General features: G+C 38.2%; 1 protein-coding gene across 2 annotated transcripts; it reads left to right on the forward strand.

Moving 5' to 3' along the window:
- LOC122303614 (ABC transporter D family member 1-like) lies at nt 1–27,994 on the forward strand. 2 transcript variants are annotated; one of them, XM_043115459.1, is made up of 26 exons: nt 1–635; nt 1,743–1,915; nt 3,409–3,682; nt 4,945–5,169; nt 6,087–6,284; nt 6,445–6,899; nt 7,072–7,210; nt 7,294–7,372; nt 14,024–14,262; nt 14,422–14,726; nt 14,815–14,926; nt 15,013–15,171; nt 18,329–18,428; nt 18,502–18,610; nt 19,302–19,392; nt 19,965–20,089; nt 20,221–20,370; nt 20,466–20,538; nt 22,610–22,790; nt 22,877–23,035; nt 23,905–24,066; nt 24,137–24,373; nt 26,348–26,511; nt 26,598–26,650; nt 26,737–26,815; nt 27,416–27,994. In XM_043115459.1, the coding sequence occupies exons 2-26, from the start codon at nt 1,854–1,856 to the stop codon at nt 27,500–27,502; spliced, it is 4,017 nt and encodes a 1,338-aa protein (XP_042971393.1). In that variant the 5' UTR covers nt 1–635; nt 1,743–1,853; the 3' UTR covers nt 27,503–27,994. The 2 variants fall into 2 exon arrangements, with proteins under 2 accessions (XP_042971393.1, XP_042971392.1); XM_043115458.1 differs by having other exon boundaries at nt 2–635; nt 14,806–14,926.

The following is a 27,994-nucleotide window of genomic DNA, read 5'->3' on the forward strand; positions in this document are numbered from 1 at the left end:
ACAAACTAAAATTCACTCGAAATTTGAGCCAAGATAAGATCAAAAGGCTAAAAGGCTAAAAGGCTAAAGCTAATGGCTCACGGTTAGATTGAAGGGATTGATAAGTAGGCATAGGTGAGTAGTAGCATTAATTTTCTTCGCAATGGAGCGTGTCCCAAGGAGATAAAAAGTACAAAGAGAGATTGTTGCCATGTCCTTTGAGAATCATAGCCTATCCCCTAATGCATATGCATTTATATAAGCAGAAGCAGAACAGAATAAAATAAATATTGCCCGGTGTGCGAGGGACCGAAAATTTTGCTGGAAGAAGAGCTCCTTCGCCTCGCTTCGTTTTGTCATCGCCCGCTATCATTGCTAGAAAAATCGATGTAGTTGACCGTCGCAGTAGAAGTTACTCTTTCTATCGTCTTCCGCTCTTCGATTCGGATATCGGCCCGGTCCGGTTCTTTACCAGCTATTCAAAGCTTCTGGTGGATTGGGAAATCCTAGGGTTTTCGATCCGAAAGGTCTCCTTGTCCGCTTGATTTAGTGTCTCGGACGTTTGGCTTCGACTGGTAGATGAGAGTTAGATAGAAGAGAAGAAGGAGCTCCATTTCTTATGGCGGCGTTTCTGTTTCTTGCCGATGAATTGTGAGGTACCGGGAATACTTCTCTGGAACTTCAAATTCCTATGGACTATGGGTATTGAATTCCTATGTTTTTTTGTAGAAATTTATATTGTTGAAATTATATCTGCTAGGTGTCTGGTATTGTTGAAGGGATTCTTGATCTTGGATATGTTATATGCTAGGCATGGCCGTGCGACGCCCAGCTTAATTAACAATGAATATTCAAGAAACATGTACATACACACAAAAAAAAAAAAAAAAAAAAAATGGAAAAGGAAAAATCTAGTAACAAGACATTCAACTTGAAATTCGCTTCTAAAAGCGAAGAGGGGAAAAATAAGAACTAGATTCAACAGACGGAGGGAGGGAGGGAGGGAGGGAGAAAAAAAAGAACTAGATTGCATGAATGGTTAATCTGATTTTATGCAAACCTTGATATAGATGATTATCGGACGGTGATATAAATGCACTACAACTTACATGTAGTTCATCATGATCTGATTTTAAGTCCAGTATTTATAGCATTTTTCTCCTCAATAAGGTTTAGGCTCTTTGAGCACTTGACTTATCTCTAGGCACATTTAAGGAATTGCTTGGGTTTTCTAATTTGGGCAAAACATCCTGGGAAAGTCTCTTTGGGCGCTGTCTAATCGCTAGGAGTATGTGAGGAATTGTGTAGATTTCTAATTTAGGCAACGCATCATGAAACATATTGAAAAATGTAGCCATGTTGTGTCTTAACTCATTTTAGGCCCGTCGAAATTTGAAAATAAGCAATAAAAAAGGTATATTGAAAATGCTTTTTTTCTTTTAAGTTCCATGGTTGGAATTCAAAGCATAGTTATAGGGCCTGAAGTAGAATGCTGGTCCAAGAATTAGTGATAAATTTAAAAGGAAAGGTGAATCTGCACTTTTACAGTTACTGTGATCCTATGTAGATTTATGATTGTTTTAACTGTCATATATATATATAAGGTTAAGGGTAGCACCAAATTTCATGAGTGATGCAAAATAAAATATAATTTCCTTTAAAATATGTCTCTCTGAATTTTATTTTCATGCTACCACTTTGATGGTGTTGGTATGTAGAGCTCACAATCTTAATGCATTGATCTCTCTTATTTTTTACTGCAGATTATCATAGTCACTTGCTTTTGATGTTTTGAAGAATTTTTGGCTCCTAGAGATAAGAGGAAGCACCATAGTTGCTGATATTTGTTGATAGGGGAAGGTTGATTTTGAGCCATGCCTTCTCTTCAACTTTTGCAATTAACCGAGCATGGTCGAAGTTTTTTGGCTTCAAGGAGGTATTAACTTCCTTATATGCATGCTTCTACTGATACTCAATCTTGCTACCTGTTCAGAAAAACCAAATAAAATTGGGTTGTCTGTTTGATAGATTTGGTTCTTGCATTTGTGCTTTATTCCCATTGCCATGATTAGTAACATTGTAGTCTATTAAAACGTTCAATTTTGATATATACGAAATTGGTTGTTTAATGTGCAATAAATAAGCCTAATTAATTGGCTAGTCAATATTCATTAAAATCACAGTCCATTCAAATTATATTTAGGTTATATTGGAGTAGGTCTGGATTGCGTTCAGTTTAGACTATATGCTGGCCTCTCTCTATGAAAATCAACGGCACCTGGGTCAGAAGCTGTGGGAGAATCTAGTTTAGGTTTATTTGGTACCTTAAGGTAATTCAAGGGGAAGTTTATTTGGTCAATTGAAGTTTATTTCATTGAAATGATTACTAATAAAGATTTTTATAGTCACTCAATGTTTAAAGTGTTTAGAAACATGGTGGTTACAGTACTGCTTTTTTATGTTGAATATGGCTGCACCCACTTACGTTTCTCTAGCTTTAGGTCCCTGGATTTTTTTATTTTGATTGGGATTGGGTGCTCACGAACAAAATCCCGACTAATCTCGGGGTGCACAGGGCTTCCTCAAGGAGTTTCCTACAAGTGCACCTCGGGTAATTTAAGGGGAAGTTCCCCTAGTCCCAAGGCCCCTAGAAATTGTTTGAACTCAAGAGGATTGGAACTTTAGACCTGGAGGAAGCAAACCACCAAGGCCTTTATTTCCTCTATTTAGGTTTATTTGGTGTATTGTTCCCTTGTCCTTGGATAGTGCCTATTTTGCTTATTAATAAAGCTTATTTACTTATAAAAAATAATCCCTGAAATAATGGAAGTGATTTCTGCTTACAATGAGGGCCTGTAGTAGATAACGAATAGCTGGTGGACTTGTTTGCTGTTTGGAAAGGGCTTCAGGGCAATTCCCATATTGCTAATATATGGAGAATGATTCCTTTATGTCTCGTGGTATATTTGGCTTGGAATGACTGGAGCTTTGAAAATAGCGCTATCTAGATTAGCGTAGAAGTTTCTTTCCATATTTTATTCTTTGGGCTTCTGCTAGTGTTTTCAACAGACCCTGCTTTAATGACATTTTTGTGTCACTTTCTAGCTCCTAACTTGGAAGTAGGTGTTCTTAGTTGTATACATCCTATGTACTTGGGCTATGACTCTTTACTTATTTCAGTAAAAAATTATTTTATCCATAAAAGAAAATAATACTAAAGAACTAATAAGGAATATAAATATAGCTGGAAATGCTGTGCATTTATTCATCCCCTTTTCTTAGTAGACACAATGCTGCACTTTTATTTTCTTTCAAATAACTGGATCTGAGATGGGTGATGGATTTGTTTTCAGTTTACTACAATGTGCACATCTCCCTGCTTCTGCTCTTTGCATTGCAGCTTATGTTATTATTATTGTTCTCAAACAGGAAAACTCTACTTCTTGCCACTGGTATCTTAGTTGCTGGAGGAACTGCTGCTTATGTGCAATCACGGTTCAGCTGTAGAAAGCCTGACTCTTTCAGTCATCATAATGGGGTTGATGATACTAATAAAAATTCAGAAGTGGTTCAGGATAAGAATGTAAAGAAAACAACCCAAAAGAAAGGAGCATTGAAGTCACTTCAAGTCCTTGCTGGAGTTCTACTGTCTGAGATGGGAAAAATGGGTACGAGGGACCTCTTAGCTTTAGCAGCTATAGTGGTAAGCCTCTTTTGTGTAGATTTGAGATGTGGGATTTGATAAGATTTTGTTGTTATTTCCTGTTTTCTCTTGTAAATATTAGTGCAAACCACTGCAAGCCATGAGCATTCAAATAAGGGTCATTACCCAAATGTTTGTTCTACTATAGTGCAATCTATTTTTTGATAAATAATAAGATATTTTATTGATATGAAAGTAGGCATAGCCCAGGTATACTGGAAGTATACATGTGAATACACCTATTTAGGAACTAGAAACAGTTACAAGGAAGTGATGGAAGCTGAGACCATTCAAATCTGAAGCAATGGCCCACATAAATAAAGTCTTTCAAAAAAGACTCCTAAACTCTTCCAAGGATGGCTTGGATATGGTCCTACCCTTCAAATTTTTGCATGAAATAGCTGCTCTCAAGACTTGAATCCTTGCACTTGTGCTTTATGGCCGGAGACTTTTTAATATTTAAACTAAAAGGAATCTGCTTGTATCTAATTTTACTTTTGTGACTATCTAAGATAATAAGCAATTTATCGAGTTTGAATTGCTCTCTCTCTCTCTCTCTCTCTCTCTCTCTCTCTCTCTCTGTTTTTTCTTTTTGGATTAGTCAGTTTCTCTCCAACGTAGAAATTAAAAATAATTAATTTTTTTTCTTAATTGATGGATAATGGATAAAGATCAAATACAGCTTGTTAGATTGTTGATATATTAATAATTTCTTCCCAAAAATCAATTATGATGGCGGTTGTTATCATGATTATTTGAAGTGAGAAGACAAGCCATTCTGTGAGGGATATAACAGGTTTTGAACACGCAGCAACATGTCACTACTTTGCATGAAAGAATAAAAAATTTTAATGTTCTCTGGGGTTTCCTCATTTTCATTATATTAAACTTTGGATATTTGTCTGGGTAGAGGTTAAAATGAAGGATTTAATACATCGTCTGTCTCAGTATCTTTTGATGAATAAATAAATATATTGATCAAAGAATGGAAAAGCCAGTTACACTAGTCTAATGCCCTAACTAGGTAGGCATGTCTGTATCAGTATCTTAGAGAAGGGAAAAAGAGAACTTTTAAAACTTAAGTTATATGCATCACAGAACTTATTTTAGAATTTCAATTGTTTACTTATAAGTAATGGACAAAACTTTGACCAAGAGTGTGTTCTCGGACAACCGATGTCACTTAAAAAAAAAAAAAAAAAACTTTGACCAAGACTGGTTCTTGTAGCTTTCTGTTAATAACCATTCTTCCACTGTTTCAGGTTTTCCGAACTGCTTTGGGCAACAGGCTGGCAAAAGTACAAGGATTTTTATTTCGTGCTGCTTTTCTTCGACGTGTACCATTATTTTTCCGGTTGATTTCAGAAAATATTCTATTGTGTTTCCTTCTTTCAGCCATGCATTCAACTTCAAATTACATTACAGGGACCTTAAGTCTGCGATTCAGAAAAATATTGACGAGACTTATCCATGCTCATTATTTTGAGGTACCCATGGTCACCATTTTGTGTGCAAGATTGCTGTATCAAGGGGATTTTTTCACAGTAGTTAAGATCTTGTGCAATTTTTAGGTGTAACATTTTTGTGATTTTTTAATAAGCAATTTATTATCATTAGAAAAGCATAGAGGGACACAACCTTAGTACACAGAAAGTTTCCAAGAAGACACCCCTGTTCAGCAGAGAAAGAAGAGTGGTTAAAAAAAAAATTCAGAAAATCTAGAAAAAAACTATCATGGGCTGCTATCCATGTGTGGGAGTTCAAAACATTCTTTTTCAGCTCAACCACTGAAGTTGCTCTATCTTCAAAGGCTCATGCATTCCAATCTCTCCAAATACACCACATCAAACATTAAGGAGCCAACCTCAAAACTTCCACAATGTTATGACGCCCCTCCTGTCCACCCAACTCACCAACTCTTGCACCTGTCTTGGCATAACCCAAATCAACACCAAATAACATAAAGAGGAAACTTTGTAAATTTCCTTGCAACTTCACAATGAAGAAGGTGATCGATGGACTACCTACCACTTCTCACACAACACCAATTCACCACAATGATGTTCCACTTCCTCAAGTTATCCAGCTTCAAAAATTTTCCCAAAGTTTTCTTCCACACAAGATGCCTCTCTTGAAGAGCCTGCACTCTCTAGATACTCTTCCAAGGAAACAGGTTAAACCTGAAAATATGATTTCACTACAAACTTGTGTCTTTCTGCAAGGGTCCAACATATACCATGCACACATCCCACCCTAGCTCTAATTTTCTCCATTTTTTTCACTGTTAACACAAGAAAAAGCAATTTCTAATAATTTGAGTTGCCTAATGAATGCATGATGATGTTTTGCCTGTTCTAACCATGCGCTCTATTTATTGCTCATTAATCTTTTTTTTTTTTTTCAGAATATGGCATATTACAAAATATCACATGTCGATGGACGGATTAATAATCCTGAACAACGAATTGCAAGTGATGTACCTAGGTTCTGTTCGGAGTTGAGTGAACTTGTACAGGATGATCTAACCGCAGTGACTGATGGTCTGCTCTATACTTGGCGCCTGTGTTCTTATGCCAGCCCTAAATATGTGTTTTGGATATTGGTAATTTCAAACTGTTGTCTGTACTACTAATCTGTAAAATCTTTCAGTTTTAGATGTTATGGTACGGTTGTTTTGCATACTATCTTCTGATAGTGTAGATTACTGTAATAGTTATTAAGTTAATGGTATGCAACCTCAACCTTCTACGTTTTTTTCCCAGGCCTATGTAGCTGGAGCAGGGGCCATGATCAGAAACTTTTCTCCTTCTTTTGGGAAACTTATGTCCAAAGAACAACAATTGGAAGGAGATTATAGGCAACTTCATTCACGATTAAGGACACATGCAGAAAGCATAGCATTTTATGGTGGCGAAAGGAGAGAAGAATCTTACATTCAGCAAAAGTTTAAAACCCTGGTTAGGCATATGCGTGTTGTCCTTCATGATCATTGGTGGTTTGGCATGATTCAGGACTTCTTGCTGAAGTATCTTGGGGCTACTGTTGCTGTTATCTTGATTATTGAGCCCTTCTTTTCTGGCCATCTACGACCTGACACTTCAACCATAGGTCGTGCAGAGATGTTGAGCAATTTAAGATATCATACTAGTGTTATAATCTCACTATTTCAGTCTCTTGGGACTCTTTCTATAAGTTCAAGGCGACTTAATCGTCTCAGGTATTATACAATCCGATCTTTACAGCACTAGCAAAACATAAATGAGGCATTTTATTATAATTATTAAGTATCATTCTAACTGCAGTATTACAGGTCTTTTGTGTGCCATTTATATCACTAAATCCTTGTGACATCTTGAAAAAAATTCTGAGGTTGTTCTCTATGTTTACAGTGGTTATGCTGACCGCATTCATGAGTTAATCAGCATATCAAGAGAGCTAAGTGCAGTTAACGATAGATCTTCTCTGCAGAGAGATGGGAGCTCCAACTATATTAGTGAAGCTAATTACATTGAATTTGCTGATGTCAAGGTTTGTGAAATTTATCAATTATCTACCTGAGTCTTTTTTCTCATTTTTTGTGTTTCTATGTTCTCATAGTAAGTGTCTTCCAGGTTGTTACCCCCTCTGAAAATGTCTTGGTGGATAATTTGACTCTTAGGGTTGAATCAGGATCTAATCTTTTGATCACAGGTACCTTAAAGAGTATCTTTATTTGGTGAATTTCATTGGATTTTTTCTTTGCTTCGTGTGTCCTTGCCTGTTGAGTATTATTCTATGAATTTTATGTGCGCATATATATATTTAAAAATTTGATTCTAAATGATGGAAAGTTCTCAATGTAACAGTTCTTAGTATATATTTTCAAAACTAAGAGGTCAATTTGGCATGGTCTTCTGAGTATTGGTAGGTTATGGTTTGTAAAATGTTGTGTTTTTTAAATCTAGTGACCACACAAGCTAGCTAGGCGGTTCTGTACAATACAGAGGTGGTGTGGCAGAACTGGGGGATTATTTGATTTGGCATGGCGTGGGGATGACGTAGCTGGGAGTGATGGTGGAGGCAAGGTAGCATCAATGCTATCCTCTGATGCTATGGTTCCTGTGGTGGCATGTTTGAGCTAACACTGGTGCCGGCTGTGGTTTTAAGATGGTAGAGTGGTCGGCATATGGAGATATCATTTAAGCTGGAGCTGATGATATTGAATGGTGATTATGTTTAATGAATGGGTTTTTTACCTATAAAAAAATGTTTAATGAATGGGTGTTAGGGGATGGTGGTCTTGGTTTTAATGTCAATGATTCTGATGCTGATGATGCCAGGGGTGTGGAAGGTGGTAATTTGTTCTATGCTAGTTGCATGGTTGAGAATTCTGCTACCTACTTGGTTGTGATAGCTCTTTTCCAAGATTGAAATGTCTTAAGTTTTCCATATTGTTGCAGACGATATTGTGCTGTTAATATATCTTTTTCACCTTCTTGGTAGGTATCTTTCTTGAATGTCTCCTGTGTACTTGAGTTGCGCCTTTTGAGCTTATCAATAAAGAATTACTTATTAAAAAAAAAGATATTGTGCTGTTAATGGGTGGCTGATGCATCCACAAATATACTTTCTTCTGGAATCTATAAGGTGTGCAAATGTTTTGCTGCACATATTGGAAGTACTTGTATTTTGGGGGCAGAAGCTTGAGTTCTCAACTATTTATTCCTGCTCTTTTTTATTGAATGGAATTTCCCGGCCAATAAGTACAAGAAGACAAACTACTGCTTGCAGTAAAATCAGAAATAACAAATCCAAAACCAAGAAATGCAAACTAACGATATAAATGAATTTTTTGCAACCAGTAAGTACAGAACACAAGCTACTGCTTGACAGCAGAATAAGAAAAATACTATAACCAAGCAACAGATATGCAATCAAATTCACTTTAAGGTATGAGCAGTTCAATGAAGTGATGTGGGAAAATTTAGTTCAATAAATCCCTTCCATAGGTAGGGCATCATTATGTTTGTCTGAAACCAAAAAATTGGCTGTCCTCTTACAAAGAGCTTTTCCATTTTACACTTTTGTCTTTGTTTGCCGTTTACCTGTAATAATTTAAAGAGGAATGGCATAGCGTCCTTATAAGTTGAATGGGATTATTAAGAGAACCTGTGATTGAATCAAATCTGTTCATCCTTGTTAAGGAAGGTAGGCAACTTCGTATTATTGAAAGAGGATGGAAGAATGAGCAGGAATTATGGGTGGAAGAGAACACTATCCAGTGGCTTAGAAAGGCACTTGATGCAAGTCTAAGTGGTGAGGAACGGGAGGTTTACAGTACCATTAGGGAGGGACACCAGCGCTACCTTGCACAGAGGTGCTCCAATGGCAGGGGTTGTTTTGTGGTGGTGTCTGTGTATTGGGAGGGTGGTAGGAAAAGTTCCATTATTATTCCGAAAGGGGAAGGGGGTAGAGGTTGGAGGAGAATGAGGGATGCGCTAGGGGAGTCCGTTCAAGAAGGAAGAAGAAGGGTCGCCACGCCTGGAGGTGCTCAGCCATGAAAGGTGGAAGCGACGAGGTCTTACAAGGATGTTGTGGTCCAAGACGAAAAGGGGGGTGGCACTGGAAACACTGACAGACATCGGCCTTGAGCCACTCATGGCATACGACACTCGGACGCTGTCAAGGAGGTTGATAGAGACGTGGGCTGGAAGGTGGAGGATTTCCATAGACAAATATGGCAATTGCAGAGGGAGATGGCTGAGATTAAGAAGGTGGTCGGGCGGAATAAGGCAGAGGATGTTGGGGAGTTTGGCTGGAAGGGGCCAGGCCAAGCCCAGAGGCTCACATTTGAGGAAACGAGGAAGGGCAAGGGAGAAGCCCGCGAAGTGTGGAGACAGGTGCCTGGGCCGGAGTATGGGCCTCAGCCCAAGCCCCAGGTCAATGCTGGATGGAGTAAGCCCCCGGTGGGCTAGAGTGATGGGCCGCAGCACACGGTCCAGGGTCCCTAGCCCAGGGCCCTTCAGTCCATGCCCGTTGCTGAAAGCCCTAGGGCTTCGAACAGTGCAGCGCCGTGAGGTATTGGTGCGGTTGCTCAACCGCAACAGTCGTCGGTGCAGAGGGAGTCGTCGGAGGGCCCCCAGAAATCATTGATGCCGACGGTGGTGCTCGCCAATGATGGTCCGCACGAGTAGGGTGGTCGGAAAATGTTGTCATATTGCTCTAAAGACCCCGTGAGTCGTTTGGGAGGGTCCTCTCCACTGGTGGTGGGACAAACAGCGTCGATGATACACGAGGTAGGGGTTGAGATTGTCGTGGTGGCGGCCAACCCTCCCAAGCAGAGTTTGGAAACTGTTGTGGTGGTGGCGAAGGATGACAGGCTTTTAATGGACTCGAACAATGAGGATTTGGTTTCTTCAGATGATGAAATGCTTCTGAGGCCTTTTCAGATTGGCTTAGATCTCAACAATGTGGATGAAATTTCAATGGTTGAAGATACATTTCGCACGCCTTTGAGTATAGTCCTTGTACAGCCAGATGAGGAAGCAGTTCTCGATCAAGTGGTGGTTGCAGATTAGGTTGAAGTGGGTGAGCCTGTTCCTCTAAATTTCATGTTTCCAGGTCAACCCAGTGTTTCAGATTGGGCCTTTAACACAGTAAAGGATATTCAACATTTAGTGGGAATGGGGTGCGAAGGTTATGAGGAGCAGTTTATGATTCTACTTACAGTAATTGAATCGGGCCACCAACAACATAGGAAAGCAGACTCAAAAAAGCAGAGAGAGTTGAGGAGGTTAATTTGGTCCATGAACTCGAAGGTTAATGCAAGCAGGGACAGGACTAAAGGGAAGGGGCAGGCATATCCCAAATGAAACCAAAAATTGTATCGTGGAATGTCCGTGGGTTGAAGGAGGTCAGTAAGCGTTTTCAAATAAGACACTTGTTCCGAGAGTGGAAGGTAGATATAGTTTGTTTATAGGAGACAAAGTTGAAGCTTCTTAATAGGAAAATAGTACGAAGTGTATGGAGTTGTTCTTCTATCCCACATCACCAAAACATTGCCTTATGTAGATTTGATTCCATTGAGATTAATGATGTATGTCGTCTGGAGAGGCCTTTTGAGGAAAGGGAGGTCTATGAAGTTGTGAGGAAAATGGTTAAAGACAAGGCTCCAGGTCTTGATGGTTTTTCAATGGGTTTTTTTCAAACGTGTTGGGTTGTTTTAAAAGATGATCTTATGAAGGTGTTCCAGGAGTTTTACTCGGCTGGGAAGTTTGAAAAAAGCCTTAATGCTACTTTTTTGGCACTACTATTGAAGAAGGCGGGGGTTGAGGATGTAAAAGATTTTCGGCTTATTGGCTTAATAAATGGGGTATACAAAATTATATCCAAGGTGTTAGTGAATTGTTTGAGTGAGGTAGTGGAGAAGCTATTCTCAGAACCCCAAAATGCATTTGTAAAGGATAGCCAAATCCTAGATGAGGTCCTTCTTGCAAATGAAAGTATAGATAGTCGCCTGAAAGCTGGCGATCTAGGGATTATGTTCAAGCTAGACATGGAAAAGGCATATGACCATGTCAACTAGAATTTCCTTCTTGATCTTATGGGGAAATGTAGTTTTGGGGAGAGATGGTGCTCGTGGATTAAGTGGTGCATATCAACGGTGAAATTCTCCGTCTTGATTAACGGAAGCCCAACTGGTTTCTTTTGTAGCACACGAGGTTTAAGACAAGGAGATCTGTTGTCCCCATTACTCTTTATTATTGTGATGGAGGCGTTGAGCAGAATGTCCTCGACCCTGGTTGCGAATGGTTTGGTGGCTGGTTTTGTGATTGGCTCTCCGGATAGGGGACTTGTTAACATTTCTCATTTGTTGTTTGCAGATGATGCTCTTTTCTTCTGTGAAGCAGATCCAAACTAGGTTTGAGTTTTGAAGGTTGTTCTCTTTGTTTTGAAGCAACACCCAGGCTGAAAGTTAACTTGGAAAAATCAGAGATGGTGCCTATTGGAGGAGTTCGCCGTATCAGACAGTTGGCCAGTATTCTGGGATGTAAGACTGTCTTGTTACCTATGACATACTTGGGCCTTCCATTGGGAGTGGCATCGAGAACGGCTTCATTGTGGGATCCAGTTATTGAGAAAGTGGAGCATCATCTGGTAGGATGGAAGAGAATGTACTTGTCAAAAGGTGGTAGGATTACCCTAATCAAGAGTACTCTTTCTAACCTACCTATCAATTTTTTGTCCTTATTTCCTATTCCAGCAAATGTGGCGCTTCACTTGGAGAATCTTCAAATGGATTTCTTGTGGGGTGGAATGGGGGAGGAATTCATATTTCACCTTGTTAAGTGGGAGAAGGTTTGTAGCCCGCTCTCAAATGGCGGCTTGGGTATTAGAAATATGAGAACTTTTAATCGGGCGTTACTTGGTAAATGGTTGTGGAGGTATCATAAGGAACCTGAAGCCCTTTGGAAGATGGTGATCGAAAGCAAATATGGGGGCCTATGGGGGTTGGTGTACGAAAGAAGTGAGAGGTGCGTATGGAGTAGGTTTGTGGAAACATATAAGAAAAGGGTGGGAGGTATTCTCTCGATATACTGGACTTTGTCTAGGAGAGGGAACCCGAATAAAGTTTTGGTACGATGCTTGGTGTGATCATGTTGTGATAAAGGACTATTTTCCTTCACTATTTTGAGTTGCAAGGGACATAGATGTTTCAGTGGCGGATGTTATGGGGAGATCAGGCAAGCAAATTCAATGGAACATCAATTCCAGTAGGGCTGCATAAGACTGTGAGATGAGCAGTTTTGAAGCTTTTTACAGCCTTTTGTATGCTAGTAAACCATGTAACTCACAGGATAGGCTAAGGCGGACACCTCCAGGCATAGATACTTTTTCAGTGCTTTCTTTTTATAAGACCCTTACCCAAGAGCCATCTATCCAATTTACATGGAGAAAGCTTTGGAGACATAAGGCGCCACCCAAAGCAGTGTTCTTTGTGTGAATTGCTTCCTTTGGTAAAATTCTCACAACTGATAATTTGAGGAAACATAGGGTAATCATCGCAGATTGGCGTTGCATGTGTAGAAAGGGGGGTGAATTTGTGGATCATCTCTTAATAAAGTGTGAGATAGCGAGAGGGTTATGGAATGAAGTCCTTGGCAGAGTTGACTTGGCTTGGGTTATGCCTAAGACTGTAGTAGCGGTTTTGGCTAGTTGGACAAATTTGAGAGGCATTCAACAGATAAAAGCAGTGTGGAAGATGATCCCTATATGCATCATGTGGTGTTTGTGGCAAGAGCGCAACGAAAAGACGTTCGTGGACAGAGAGATCGATGGAGGAATTGAAAGCTTTCTTTACTAGAACTCTTTGTACTTGGGCCATTGCAGTTGATTTCAATGGCTTAGACTTTCATGATTTTCTTATTTCCATTGCTCCTACATAGATAGGACAACTATACATTGTACCAGGCGTTATGCCTATTCATTGATTAATATATTACATTTTACTTATCAAAAAAAACATTCTACTAAGTATCCCCATTTGTGAATGTCTATAGGCATTGTTTATGATTAGATGATAGCCCATAGAGAGCATCATTTATGGCTGTTGAAAACTTGCGTTAAAAAGGATTGTAAGTTTTTGTTATCGAATAAAAAGGGTAGGAGGGGGCAGCCAGAGGTGGCTTCCCTTCCTAGGGGTGACCAAAGTAGCACTCTAACCATTGAGAACTGGACAGAAGGGGCCTTTTAGACAGCAAGAACTGCATGCACTTCCTCAAGTCAGGTTTGAGCCATAGATTATACCTTAGCCTTACAAGGGAATTCAATGAATACTTTTTTTTTGATAAGTATTTCAATGAATACTTGGGCAGCTAATACCAATCTGCGAAGCAGTCAAGTCAATTCAGAGGGGGTTCGGGGGGATATGCCCCTGCCCCCCTGAAAGGAATGGATTCTTTTAAGAGAAAGTTGATTCGAATGCAGGACCTAGTACTTGCCAAACCACCTGGGAGTAACCCAAGGACCATTGAGCCACCACCCTTTTAAGTGTAAAAAAAAAGGGATTATAACTATTATCTCATTTGTTAACACAGTCACTTATTCTTCTTGTTTACAATTAATGCTTTCTGAGGATTATAACTATTATCTCATTTGTCAACACAGTCACTGCCTTTTGTTGTCTACAATTAATGCTTTCTGGGTGTTATACCTGCCTCCATGAGTGTATGTAATTGTAAATCAAAATGTAAAAAAAAAAAAAAAAAATGCTGTTTCAGTATGAATGGGTCTAAAAGGTTTATTTCTTTTTTCTGAGATTCCACCTCAGTGTGTGATTATGTTTATTAATTTCTGCTGAAGGTCCAAATGGTAGTGGGAAGAGCTCACTTTTCCGAGTTTTAGGCGGCCTCTGGCCTCTAGTATCTGGCCACATCGTGAAACCTGGGGTTGGTTCTGATCTTAATAAGGAGATTTTCTATGTGCCACAGCGACCATACACTGCTGTGGGAACGCTGAGGGATCAGTTAATTTATCCTCTTACTGTGGATCAAGAGGTTGAATCTCTCTCTCCTAGTGGAATGGTGGAACTATTGAAAAATGTAAATCTTCAATCTTACCCTTTCTCTAGTCTCATTTTTTTTTTTTTTAATTTTAATTTTAATTTTTATAAGAGGTAAATTTTATTGTTGCTCTCTTTTGAGCACCCTTTGATGTTTAAACATGTCTCATGGAGTAGGAATTGTGTATTTTGTTTTAAGGTTGACCTTGAGTACCTGTTAGAGCGCTACCCACCTGAGAAAGAGATAAACTGGGGAGATGAACTATCTCTGGGTGAGCAACAGAGATTGGGGATGGCCAGACTGTTCTATCATAAGCCTAAATTTGCAATTCTTGATGAATGCACGAGTGCCGTCACTACCGATATGGAGGAACGCTTTTGTGCTAAAGTTAGAGCAATGGGGACATCATGCATAACTATATCTCATCGACCAGCACTAGTTGCATTTCATGATGTGGTGTTGTCCTTGGATGGTGAAGGAGGCTGGAGTGTTCATGATAAAAGGTTAGATTTCAAGTTCATTAATTTTCAATATTTTTGTTAGTTATGCTAAGGATTAAGACATTTTACCAAAATTTGTCAGTGACTCCAGGGAGAATTCTCCAGTCCTTAGCCAAGCAGAGATCACCATGATGAAGAGTTCTGACAACGAACGCCAGAGTGATGCACTGGTAGTGCAACAAGCATTTTCCGCAGCAGGAAAGGTTAAAATTCAAATTTCAGTTGCTGATATGGTTGTTTTTTTTTCTTTTACCATTGTACTTATGCAACTCTCATCAATGTTCTCCAGAATTCTACTCTCTCAAGTTCCAAAGCACAATCATACATCACCAAGGTGATCGCTGAGTCTCCTCCTGTGGTTAAAACAGTTCCCTTGCCAGTTTTTCCACAACTCCAGGCGGCTCCAAGAGTCTTGCCACTGAGAGTGGGTGCTATGTTCAAAATACTGGTGTGTCTTCTCATTTGGCGACACCTTTGTTCATATCTTATTTATTTTATCTTCTTGGCATGACATTAGTGTGCTGGACTAGTGTCGTGGTTAAGTTTCGTAGTTGGGGTTATTTTCTCATGTTCCAGCTCTTGATTTTGGGTGCTCTGATGGCTAGATGGCCTAGTAAATTTGCATATTTTTCCTCTTTCCAAGTTCTCCATATCGAGTCCCATGGTATTTATGCAGACTTTGCATCCTGATGATTTTCAAGTTATAATGGTTGAGAACTTCACATACTTGTCCCAACTTTTACTTGTGTGACAATGTACAATGGCTGTAGTCTGCAACTTTTTTTTTTTTTTTTAATATATAGGCATAGCCCTAGTACATGGAATGCACACAAGAGAAACACCTAACTAGAACTTACAGCTGACACAAGGAACTCATGGACACTTGTCCATTAAAATCTATTGTGTTTGCCCAGAGGAACAACTTGTTGTGAAAGAAAACTTTAAGCTCGTCCACTTTCCTCTCCCAACCTTCAAAACTTCTATCATTCCTCTCCCTTCGAATGCACCACAATAAAGATATGTGAGCCATCTTCCATATTGCTGCATTTTGTGGGTTACCATTTTAAGTCCCTTTAATTTGCTAGGAAGCCCACCAATCTTGTAGGCATAACCCATGTTAACCCCATTCAAGCAAAGAAATCGTCCCACAGGGTCTTGGCTACCCCACGTTGTAATAGCAAATGATCCACAGTTTCTCCACTTCCTTTGCACATACAGTGCCAGTCCATCACAATAAAGCAGCATTTTCCTTTTTTCTGATCAGTATATAAGAATTTTATTGATGAGAACTAGGCATAGCCCAAATACGTGGGAATGAACCAAAATTTCCTGATGTTGTCTATAGTGAGGATATTTCCTAATGTCGCTTTCCAGACAAAAAAGAAGCTACTTTCAAGGGGGCCTTAGCTCCCAAATGTTCCTCCAAGGAAATGGAGTAGTTTCTTGGATGATGAGGACCTGACATAACGATCCAACAGTGAACTTCCCATTTTCTTAGTGGTGCCAAAGGATCTTGTTTGCACCTCCTGCAGCCATTCTTGAGGAGTACAATAGGTTTAAAAACGCTGTGAAGGCATCCACTTCCCTGTCATGTGCTGCCCAAGAAAAGTGAATGTTCCATTGCAAGGAACCACTACAGATTCCATGAGATCAGTGGCAGTCTGTGACTTTATGTTTTAACCTCTAGATTTTTTTCTACTTATCAAAACAAAATTTTGCAGCCTACTACTTGATGGTGAGAGTTTTGGTGGTTTTGATGTTAGGAGATTCTTTTCTAAGTCCGGGGGATGAGTAGAAAGGATTGTGTGCCCCTGGAACAAATATCCTTATCCTGTTGCTGATATTTATCTCTGTTTGCTGCTTATCGTGGTTTGTGGGTGAATCTATTCAGTTCAGTTAGCTTTATTTGTTTATTTATTTATTTATAACCCCTAGGGGTTGGCTCAATTGTTAAAGGCTTTGGACTTGGGGGTATGTTCCCTCTAGGTCTAAGGTTCAAATATTTTTGGGTGCAAACAATCTCTAGGAGCCATCGGACTAGAGGACTTTCCCCGTGAATTTCCTGAGGTGCACTTGCGGGAAACTCCTTACTGAGATCCTATGCACCCGCGGGATTAGTCGGGATGCTATTCCGGACACCTGGTGCCAATAAAAAATTAAAAAAAAAAATTATATTTTTAGTAGTTTTGCTCCTTATGCATGGTTCAATCTTTTCATGATCTCAAATTTGGAGATTTATGTTTACGAATAACATTTTTTAAGAGCAAAAACTTCTCATTTCCAAGTAATGTGAGATCCCATACACTACCTACCCTTATCAATTATCCTTATCAATTATCAGAATGAGGTATCACAATCTCTCCCTCTTATATTTCCAACGTCCTCGCAGGGCCAGTCCGTTGTAGGTGGTACAACTCCAATCCCACATTTCTGGTTTGGATAGGCTCTTATATCATATATCATGCCCCAATGGAAGACTCAAGCCACATGGCCTATAGTCCAAAAGGACTAGTCACTCTTAGAATGTATTTAGGTATTCTTATGTATACTTCATGTGTACATATGTGTACATGGGCTATGCCTATTTCATTTTATCTCTTACCCATTGGAACATTATAAAGTAATGTTTTAAATTCCGTTCCGTTGATTATTCTGGTTTAAGTACTGGAGCGGAATATTTCGAAACCAGTGCGTTCCGGTGTACTGTTTCAGGATTAACTATATATATAAACTAATAACTGATAAAATAAATACCTGTATATGTAAGTGTGCATCATGTATGTGTGTGTGTGTATGTAGAAGAAATGAAGATTTATAAAATGCATTTGTTGAAAACATTCAAAAAATGGAGATATTAGTATCAAAATATAATATTAAAAAATCACAAACTTGAATTGAGACAAAAAAAAAAAAAATGGCAGAGAAATTATTAAAAATAATGATATTTAAAAAAAAAAAAAAAAGAATAGGGAAACATATTTAAAGTTACAAAAAACTTAAAATTATATAAATACCTTTAGATTTTAGAATTAATTAAATGCTATCTAGATTTAAAATTTACAAAAGTGCCATCCAAACTCAAGAAAATTACAAAACTGCCATTAAAACAGTTTGGAAAGAAATAGGGCCTGAAATGCCAATTCTGGACGGAATGGTCGGAATTTGACCGGAACGGGCCAAAACCGGCTAGAAATTGGAACGGAACAAGGAGGTATAGTGTACTGGTACTACACTAGAACGGAAAATTCTAGCTGGGATGGCCAAAATGGAACAGAATTAGAAACTATGTTATAAAGAGCAAGAACTTCTCCTTCCCAAGCATTGTGGGATCCCATACACCACCTACCATTTTTAGGTGTAATATATCGTGTTATGGACACTATTCGTAATACATCCGGTCTATTGAGGAAACCTTTTTTGGTGTAATATATATATCATGTTATGGACACCATCCGTAATACATCCAGTCTAGTCCTTTCCTCAACATTTATTAAACCTTGATGTTTTCTGTTAATACATTATCAGTCTTTCATTGCATCTCTTTCGACCATTGCTGTAAGTTTCCTAAAGTTCTTTTATTGGTGTTCAAAATGCTTGGTTTTCAGGTACCAACATTACTTGATAGACAAGGAGCTCAATTCCTCGCAGTTGCTTTGCTTGTTGTATCAAGAACATGGATCTCAGATCGCATTGCCTCACTGAATGGTATTTTCTTTTCCGTAGCATTTGATGATTTTAGGGATATTGTCTTGTTATTGAAGTGCCTTAATATTCACAGGAACCACTGTGAAGTATGTTTTGGAGCAGGATAAGGAATCCTTTATTCGGTTAATTGGTGTTAGTGTTCTTCAAAGTGCTGCATCTTCTTTTATTGCACCTTCTTTAAGGTAATTTCATTTGTCTAGTGGAATACATTTTTATGTTGAATTCGGTACATTTATAAACCAGTTTGAGTGCTGGGTACAATAGAATGGAAATGTGCTTATTCAGATCTTCATGAGTTTTGGAGCTTGTAATTCTGGAGGTTAACATGGTAAATGGTGGGTGGGCAGTCAAATGGTGTTGAATTCAAACCAGTTTGAGTGCTGGGTACAATAGAATGGAAATGTGCTTATTCACATCTTCATGAGTTTTAGAGCTTGCAATTCCAGAGGTTAACATGGTAAGTGGTGGGTGGGGTAGTCAAATCCGGAGTTTTAGACTTTGTTCCTCCAGAAAGGTCTAGTAATATTCCATCTGCGGTAATTTTCTTGGGTGGGGTTCCATATGGTATCTCTATTGCTTCAATTCATCATACTAGTTGCGTGTTATCCTTACAGACTTAATGTTGCATGCCTCGCATATTGGTGGGAATGCTCATGGTCATTTGTAATGGTTCATCTGATATGTCTGATGAATAAAGATCCACCTCCTCAGATAAACTGTGTTCCTATAAATTTTCTACTACATCGCAAAACTGTTGATTGTATCCCTTGCCCTTTTAGCCATCTGGGTGGTATGATGAAGACAAGGTTAATTACATGATAGTTTGTTGCCATTCATTTTGCAGCAATCAATTCGATTATGTTTGTTTTATAGGCACTTGAAAGCCAGGCTGGCCCTTGGGTGGAGGATCCGTTTGACTCAACATTTATTGAAGAACTATTTGAGAAATAATGCATTTTATAAGGTACTTATGTTAAAGTGTGAATTCACCTATATAAAAAAAATATTATGTTATGTAAAATCAATTTTTTGGCATGCCTATCTTGCATGAACCCTATAGGCATTGCAGTGTTTGGAATGAAATTTATTTTCATTTACTGTTTTCATTAACTGACACTGTCATAGTTCACAAAAAAAAGAATTTTTTTAATCCCTTATGATATGGATAAATATGGACAATTCTTCTTGTGGTAATTATGTGCTGCATGTTTGATATTTAGATAGTTCTAATCTGTTTTGTTATCCAACATATCAATTTTTTTTTGTTTGTGACCGACTCATTATATTTCTTTTGTCTATGAATTCACTCCCATTGTTTTTTTTTTTTTTGCCATATTACCCCATTGTTATATTACAATTTTTTTAATGTTACGAATGAACCTTTATAGGAAAATTTCTGCTCTTCATATTCAAAATCTTGGTGGGTTTATTCTTTAAAATTGTTCTGGTCACGAAATACTATTTGGATTATTTTTAAGCTCTTTGATGAGACATTTGGGATCAAAGCCAAACTCATTTGGAAATGCATATTTGTAGGTCTTTCACATGTCAAGCAAAAAGATTGATGCAGATCAGAGAATAACTCATGATCTGGAAAAGTTGACCACTGATTTGTCAGGACTAGTTACGGGAATGGTAAAGCCATCTGTGGATATTCTCTGGTGAGTAATTCATTCAGTTATTTATCATGGTGTCGGGGGTTTGGTCTTTGTAGGAGCTTGATAAGAGGTTCAATTAGCGCTTGCTATTTTGCCTTTTCCATTGATACATGTAAATGTCTGCTATTTTCAAGGTTCACGTGGAGAATGAAGCTGCTAACAGGTCAGAGGGGAGTTGCCATATTGTATGTTTATATGTTACTGGGTCTGGGTTTTCTAAGAACCGTTGCTCCTGATTTTGGTGATTTGGCAAGTCAAGAGCAACAACTTGAAGGAACCTTTAGGTAACGTCTTGTTGGTTCCTCCTTACTATGTCACTAATGCTTGGGCAATATTACTTTTAACATCAACCTGTCTTCACACATTATGCATAAATCAGGTTCATGCATGAAAGATTGCGTACTCATGCTGAATCTGTTGCTTTCTTTGGGGGTGGTGCTAGAGAAAAAGCTGTAAGTGACCTGAAATTCATGATGTTCTCTTTATATGGGTGCTAAATTGTTTTCCATTGATTATAGATATTGATGTTACTTAAAGTTCTGGACCTTGATCTTTGAACATGGACATGGTGTATGCAATTTGACATGAAATATGGTCAGCCATTACCCTAAATGTTGACGACTGGAGTAACCAAGTGAAAAGAAGTAATTACTTTAAGTTATAGAAATTACTAAGAGGGGAATAAGAGCAGCAACCTTCACTCTTTCCTTAGCGGTATTTTATTTTTTAATTATTATTATTATTGTTATTATTATTATTTTGTTTCAAAGGGCAATGAAGGCCTTCCTTAGAATTTGTTGCTTGATCGAAAGGATATAACACATATGAACCTTAGCCTTACTGACTTTCTGAGGTACAACCTTCGCCACGACATGCAAATCAAGAAAATTCAAAGTTAGTAATATTTGAAGATAAAAAGGATAAACATATATTCTAGTTTGAGACACTGTACTTGGTAATACCTGATATCTTGCAAATCTTCTGGTCAATGGTTGCCCGAACTTATTTACACTTATTTTATAAGTGATAAGAAGCTTTATTTAGACAGGAAGTTACAAGCAGAAATGCCTAAGTACAAGCTAGGAGCTAGAAAAAGCTAAAAGAAAATCATGAAGATTATCCCCGTTCAATACAAGAACTTTTGCCCAAAGACTTAAAGTTTGAAAGAAAAACTCTCTGAATTCTCCCAATGAATGTTCTCTATCATCAAAACACCGCTCATTCCTTTCCAACCATAAGCACCACATCAAGCATGGAGGAGTCATCTTCCAAATAGCAGCAATGCGACAGCTACCCATAAACGCTTTCCAACAAGCCAATAGATCCACCACCCTCTTAAGCATCACCCAAGCAATACCTGTCTTACTGAAAATGTCATCCCAAAAGGTCTTGGCCTTCTCACAATGCATAAATAAATGATCAACAGACTCACCATCTTTTAAACACAAGTAACACCAATCTAAGTAGATAATACCACGCTTTCTCAAATTATCCGAAGTCAAGATCTTCCCAATCGACACCAATCGGCGGAAAAAGGCCACTTTACTAGGCACCTTGGATCTCCAAATGCACTTCCAAGGGAATTGATTGCCACAATGACAATTCAGTGCTTTGTAGAAAGAACTAACAGTGAAGCTGAAGTTACCAGCATGATTCCCCAGCAATCTGTCCTCCCTTCCCTGCACAATTTTCATATCTTACAGCCTGCTGAAAAAATCAGAAACAACAGACACTTCCCAATCATTAACATCGCTAATAAATCTCAACATTCCATTGAGGGATATTATTAGAAAAATAACAGAATCAGCCACTGTAGGTTCTTGGTCCCTTGCAATCCTAAAGAGAGAAGGGAAAGCATTCTCACGAGCCATGTCCCCACGCCAAAGATCATGCCAAAACTGAATCCTATGACCTCCACCTGCCTTAAAAGAAACATGGTTAAGAAATTCCCCCCAACCATTCTGAATAGATTTCCACAAACCCACACCATATATGCCTCAAAATATTTCTTGAAGTTAGTTGCATTCAAGGATCATCTGTTAACATCTTAGAATTTCTTGGTTATGTATTTTTTTTTTCCATTATAATGTCTACATGAATTTCATTCTCATGCTATGGAAGATCAGCTTGAAGTTCATCAAACCCATTCTGTTTGAGGCAATGAATATGTTTATTTGCCTAATTTACAGTTGTTTTCCTTACATGGCACTTTCTTTATGCTATTCCTGTTTGTTTCTTACCCATATGCTGGGTTATCATTCCGCTCCTTGTAGCAGCCTGCAGTTTCTATGCTTGTCTGCCACTTCTCAAGAATGTGGTTACTATTGATTCATTTGAACCACAATGGCTTAAGACCTTGTTTTTGTCTTTCATTTGCTGTAATGAAACTTGTCATTAGAATTTTCCTATAGGCGTCATGGTTCAATATGGCCAAATAAATTTGTTTGTGATGCACTCAATATTTTTGAAATAATTGGCATTAGCTATTGATCTGTGGATCTATACAATCTTATTACTGAGCAGATGATTGAGTCAAGATTCAGGGAGCTTCTGACTCACTCCATGTCGCTTCTGAAAAGGAAATGGCTGTTTGGCATACTTGATGATTTTATCACAAAGCAACTCCCGCATAATGTGACTTGGGGGTTGAGCTTGTTATATGCCATGGAACACAAGGGTGACCGAGCATTGGTTTCTACTCAAGGTATGATTATCCCAACAATGATTTTAAGCTCTGTTAGCTTGCTATTATAATTCTCTCATATACATGTATGACAATATCTTTTCTAGGTGAGCTGGCACATGCATTGCGCTTCTTAGCTTCTGTTGTGTCTCAAAGCTTTTTAGCTTTTGGTGACATCCTTGAATTGCATAAAACATTTCTTGAGCTCTCTGGTGGCATTAACCGAATTTTTGAGCTGGAAGAGCTTCTACATGCTGCACAGTCTGGTATGCCTTTCTTTGTTCCTTTTAGACTTTTAAGTAATATTTTTATTGGACCATTTTAAAGAGCTTAGTCCAAATTTCTTGTGACTCAAGGCCAATGAGCAGGAAAAGATGAAAACTGAAAAACAAAGGCTATAAGATTTTGGAAGCTTTGAGGATCCTAATTAATTTAGTTAAGAGTTATTTATGTGATTCTTTAGTGGCTGGAAGACCCTCTTGGTTGGGACGAAGTAATATATTTTATGCTGGGATCAAGTTGTCAGGTTGTTTGTAGCTCCTTCACTTGTGCCAGCAATGTGGACTTGAATTAGAAAATAAGAAGGGAAGCTGATATATGGTTTACTTGTGGATGAAGTACTCACAAGTAATTAAGTCTGGATTATAAATATAAGAGAAGTCTTAACACATCATATACCCTTTTCATTTTGTTTAGGATCTCATATTAGATTTTTCATAATTGAACAAGAGAATTGTGATATACACCTGATATGAATGAATTTTCCCGACAATGAGATAAGATTGTTGGGACAGTCGGACATGATGATTCTGGTTACAGTGTGGCCAACGCTTTGAAAAGGCTATGAGGTTGTTAGAAGGGAGCACATAAATATCTCTACATATTGACATTAGTTGCTGAGCTTTCCAGGAATTAAGGTTTAGTTTTAGTCTCTTCAATCTTTTGAATGTAAGCCAATTCCATGTCAAGATGTTTTTCTTTTCGAATAGATTGATTAGTTGAACTAGACTTATTTGATGTATATAGGTTAGTTAGTATTGAAATTATTGTAGATCGGTAGCAATTGTTCTTGCTTGTTTTTTGTTTAATCAAGTCATCGTACATGTTCATGCTAATTGAGTTGTTGGCGTTGCAGCAAATTCAATATCTGATATTAGATCAGAATCAAACAGGAGAGATATCTTCTCTGAAGAGACCATCTCCTTCTCCGAGGTGGATATCATTACCCCATCACAAAAAGTGTTGGCTAGGCAGTTGAGATGTGATATAGTACCCGGGGAAAGCCTGCTTGTTACTGGTTAGTGAAGTAAGTTCCTTTATTTATCTTCTTATGTAAATATAGATCTGACAAGTTTGCATTGTTTCAGGTCCGAACGGGAGTGGGAAAAGCTCGGTCTTCAGGGTCCTTAGAGGTCTATGGCCCGTCGTAAGCGGAAGACTCACTAAGCCATCCCAACATATTGATGAATTGGCAGGATCTGGTTCTGGTATTTTTTATGTTCCTCAGCGACCTTATACGTGCTTAGGAACACTGAGGGATCAAATTATATATCCTCTCTCCTGTGAAGAAGCAGAATTGAGGGTATTGAAGTTATATGGAAAAGGTGAATTTCTTGCTTCGTTTAGCATGCCTGTGTTATACTCTGCACTTTCCATCTTATGATTCCTACACAGATGTGATTAGCGGGTCCTTTACATCTTTTTTATTGTCGTTGCAATTACATGGTAGGCAAGTCTCCATTCTCTTATATGTTGAAATGTTTGACGTGCTTATGTTTTCTACTTCATGACTGAAATACCGGTGGGCCGTAGGCCTGATGAAATACTTGTGGAAGTTTTAGAAAAAAAGGCTTTATATCTGTCGTTTTGGGTCATTACCCAGCCCACCTGAAATTGCACATATTTATCTAGATTTTTTATTTTACCCTGTGGGACCTACAGAGTTGTAGATTCGTACTATCATGATAACGTGCCCTTTGCTTCAGTGGCACATTCGATCTTTTGAAGTGATGTCAAATTATTGGCCTCCAGGGTCTCATTGATTTGCCCATCCCAAAGCATGAATGTGTCTGGAAAACCCTGCCCAGACTTGCCGCATGAAAATATATCTCAAGTTCTTGGCATAAACATATCAGCAAGAGTGCTTAGTTTGGAGACATCTAGATGAAACTGAATGTTTGATTGGATCCTGCTGCTTGACTTTGCTGTGGTTTCCCAATCAAACTTCATCAGGCTCCATCTTTAGCATTTTATGGGTGACTGTAGGGATGGGCAAAACTACCGCCGGTTCCGACTCTGGCCAATGCCCGCTCCGATTCTGATTCCGGCGGAGCTGGAAAAATCGGAGTCAGAGTTGCTCCAAAAATTTATGTTGGAGTCGGAGTCAATGTTTGCTCCAACTCTGACTGAAAATAATAATAATACTAATCTCTGCTGCGATGTTTATTGCTTTTCCGAATAAAGAAGAGGGGTCTATATTATTTTTACTGTATTTTTTGGGTCTGACTCAGTACGTCTGTCTGTGTCTCTGTCTGTCGGTCCATCTGTCTTCTGTCTCTCTATTTGCTTTTATGTTTATGTTTGGGTTCAATTTTCAATTCACCGTCCTTTATTTATTTTTATTTTTTTCCATTTTTCTTTCATGGGGTGGTGTAGAGAGAGTCATGGACTTGTAGATTTTTTAGTTTTCAAATCAGTCAGTTTTTTGCTGTTTTTGAGGGCCCCATGAGCAGTGATGTTAGCTTTTTTTGAGTTTTCACTTTTCAGATCATTGTCAGCTTTCCTTTTTTTTTTTTCATTTTTTGTTCCTTTTTTTTTTTTTACTTTTGGTTTAAGGACGGTGAATGTTAGTATCGAGATCCAATCCTGACCGCTTGTTCCTTTACATTGACGGAATTTGAATATAGTGGTAACAGTGCATATATATATAATTAGTTTTTAGCCTCTCGCTCTTTATCCGAGCTCCTCTTCATTCTTCAACACCGGGCCTCTACTACTCTCTTCCCAGTCCCATTTCCTTTTGTGTTTCTGTGGAGCATCTTATGAAGGAAGAAATGAACCCGAGGAGTACATGTATACCATTCACTGGAATGTACAGGCTCCATATCATCACGGTGGCTTTAGCAGCATTGATTATGCCATCATTTGATGGCTGCGGCCAACGGAGCTCTCTCTCTCTCTCTCTCTCTCTCTATATATATATATATATATATATGGCACCGACACTCTGATTGAAGTTGGAGCCCAACTTCAACTCCAATAAAATTTGTAGTCGGAGCCCTGCCCTAGGTGACTGCTTCATGGTGGCATGGTGGGTGATTTTAACGTTGCTCAAGTCTGTTCTTTCTGCATCAAGAAATTCAAAGAAGTTGCTATCAGCGAACTTTTATCCCATATACGTGTGAACCAGACATGGCATATATATATATATGAGTAATGATATTCATCATTCTAATTCTCATCAACCTATACACACACACACACACGCATATATGTATGTATTCTTCTAGTTAAGCAGTGGTGTCATTAGTCTATTTCGTGCCATTATTAGGTTGAGGATTGTTATTATGAAAATTCAGGTCAAAACACTTCTGACGCCAAGAACATACTGGATTCGCGCTTGAAAACTATTTTGGAGAATGTTCGATTAAATTATCTCTTGGAAAGAGACGAAGGTGGTTGGGATGGTAACTTGAATTGGGAGGACACTCTTTCTCTTGGAGAACAGCAGAGATTAGGCATGGTGAGTCAGATATTTACAAGTCACTTTTTTAAATGAGTACTGCCAACAATTTTTATTATTTGACATGATATATTCTTTTATACCAGGCACGCCTATTCTTTCACAAGCCCAAGTTTGGCATCCTTGATGAATGTACCAAGTATGTTACGGAACACACTTCTTAAAAGAAATGTTTGCCAGTTATCTGATATCTTGGTTTTACGTTTATCTTTTCTGAAATTGCAGCGCAACGAGTGTTGATGTTGAAGAACACCTTTATAGGCTTGCAAAGAATTTGGGTATCACTGTTGTTACGTCCTCGCAAGTAAGTTTTCTAACAATGTTAGAGATGCACTTGGGAGTTGGGACACTGTTATACTTTTGTGATGCACCCGTATTGAATCTATTGATTAGTTGGCCCCTTCCATTTTTTTTTCATGTATATATGCTACGTTCATAAGTTGGTGTATATTTTGTGTTATTTTTAGTGAATATATATATATATATATATATATATATATATATATATATATATATATCTATTATTAAAAAGAATATCAAAGAATTAAAAAACAAGTAGCCATGCATTTTATCTGACCATTCTGACACCAGTCAATTTACGTGTTTGTTGAGCAAAGATCTAATTGACAAGTGGATCTAGTTTGGCTATTGGAGAAATTATTTGTAGAAGTCCCAAATAAACAAGCCCTGTGCAGGCCTTTGTAAAAAGATAAAAAATAAATAAACACTTTTTTAGTAAGATCCACTTTTTTATAAAGGGCCTAGACGAGAATTATCTATTTGGGACTTGTACTAACATTATGATTATGTTCGTGTTCCCTTTCATCATGCCACATTAAGCATGTCTTCATGTTCCCCCTCTCTATTTCTCATTATGCTTATGTCACTATCATATATGTTGCAGCGTCCAGCCCTAATACCTTTCCATTCCACGGAATTACGGCTAATTGATGGTGAGGGAAACTGGGAACTTCGTTTAATCAAGAATTGAGCGCAACTCTGCTAGCATCTGCAATCCAACTTCCTTTTTTGTGCCGTGTAAGATATTATTAATTCTTACGCGTTAATGGTGGGACAAGCCAAAAGTAGGTATTGATCTTTCGTTTCTGCCTAGCTTCTGCCTTCTGGTAAAATAACCCCCCACCATTTATTAAAGCATCCAGATCAATCCAAGCGCAGAAACTATTGAATAGCGGATATAATAATAAGATTGAATTATGGTCGCGTATCCTAGCTTATGTAGCATAACGAGGTCCTTTCTGTACAGTTTTTCTTCTCTTCTTCTTCCTTTTTTTTATTTTTCTTTTTAACCTTTGCCCTTTCAGTTAGCAATTCAATCGGTCATATGTTGTAATAATTCGAGATATATATATATATATATATATATATATATATATATATATATATATATTTAGATTATTGATCGCCCCCCATTAATAAAATTGCAGAAGAAATGGCCATTAGCATGGCATTTTGTGCGTAA

This window comes from Carya illinoinensis, chromosome 3 (assembly GCF_018687715.1).
Source record: "Carya illinoinensis cultivar Pawnee chromosome 3, C.illinoinensisPawnee_v1, whole genome shotgun sequence".
NCBI lineage: Eukaryota > Viridiplantae > Streptophyta > Magnoliopsida > Fagales > Juglandaceae > Carya > Carya illinoinensis.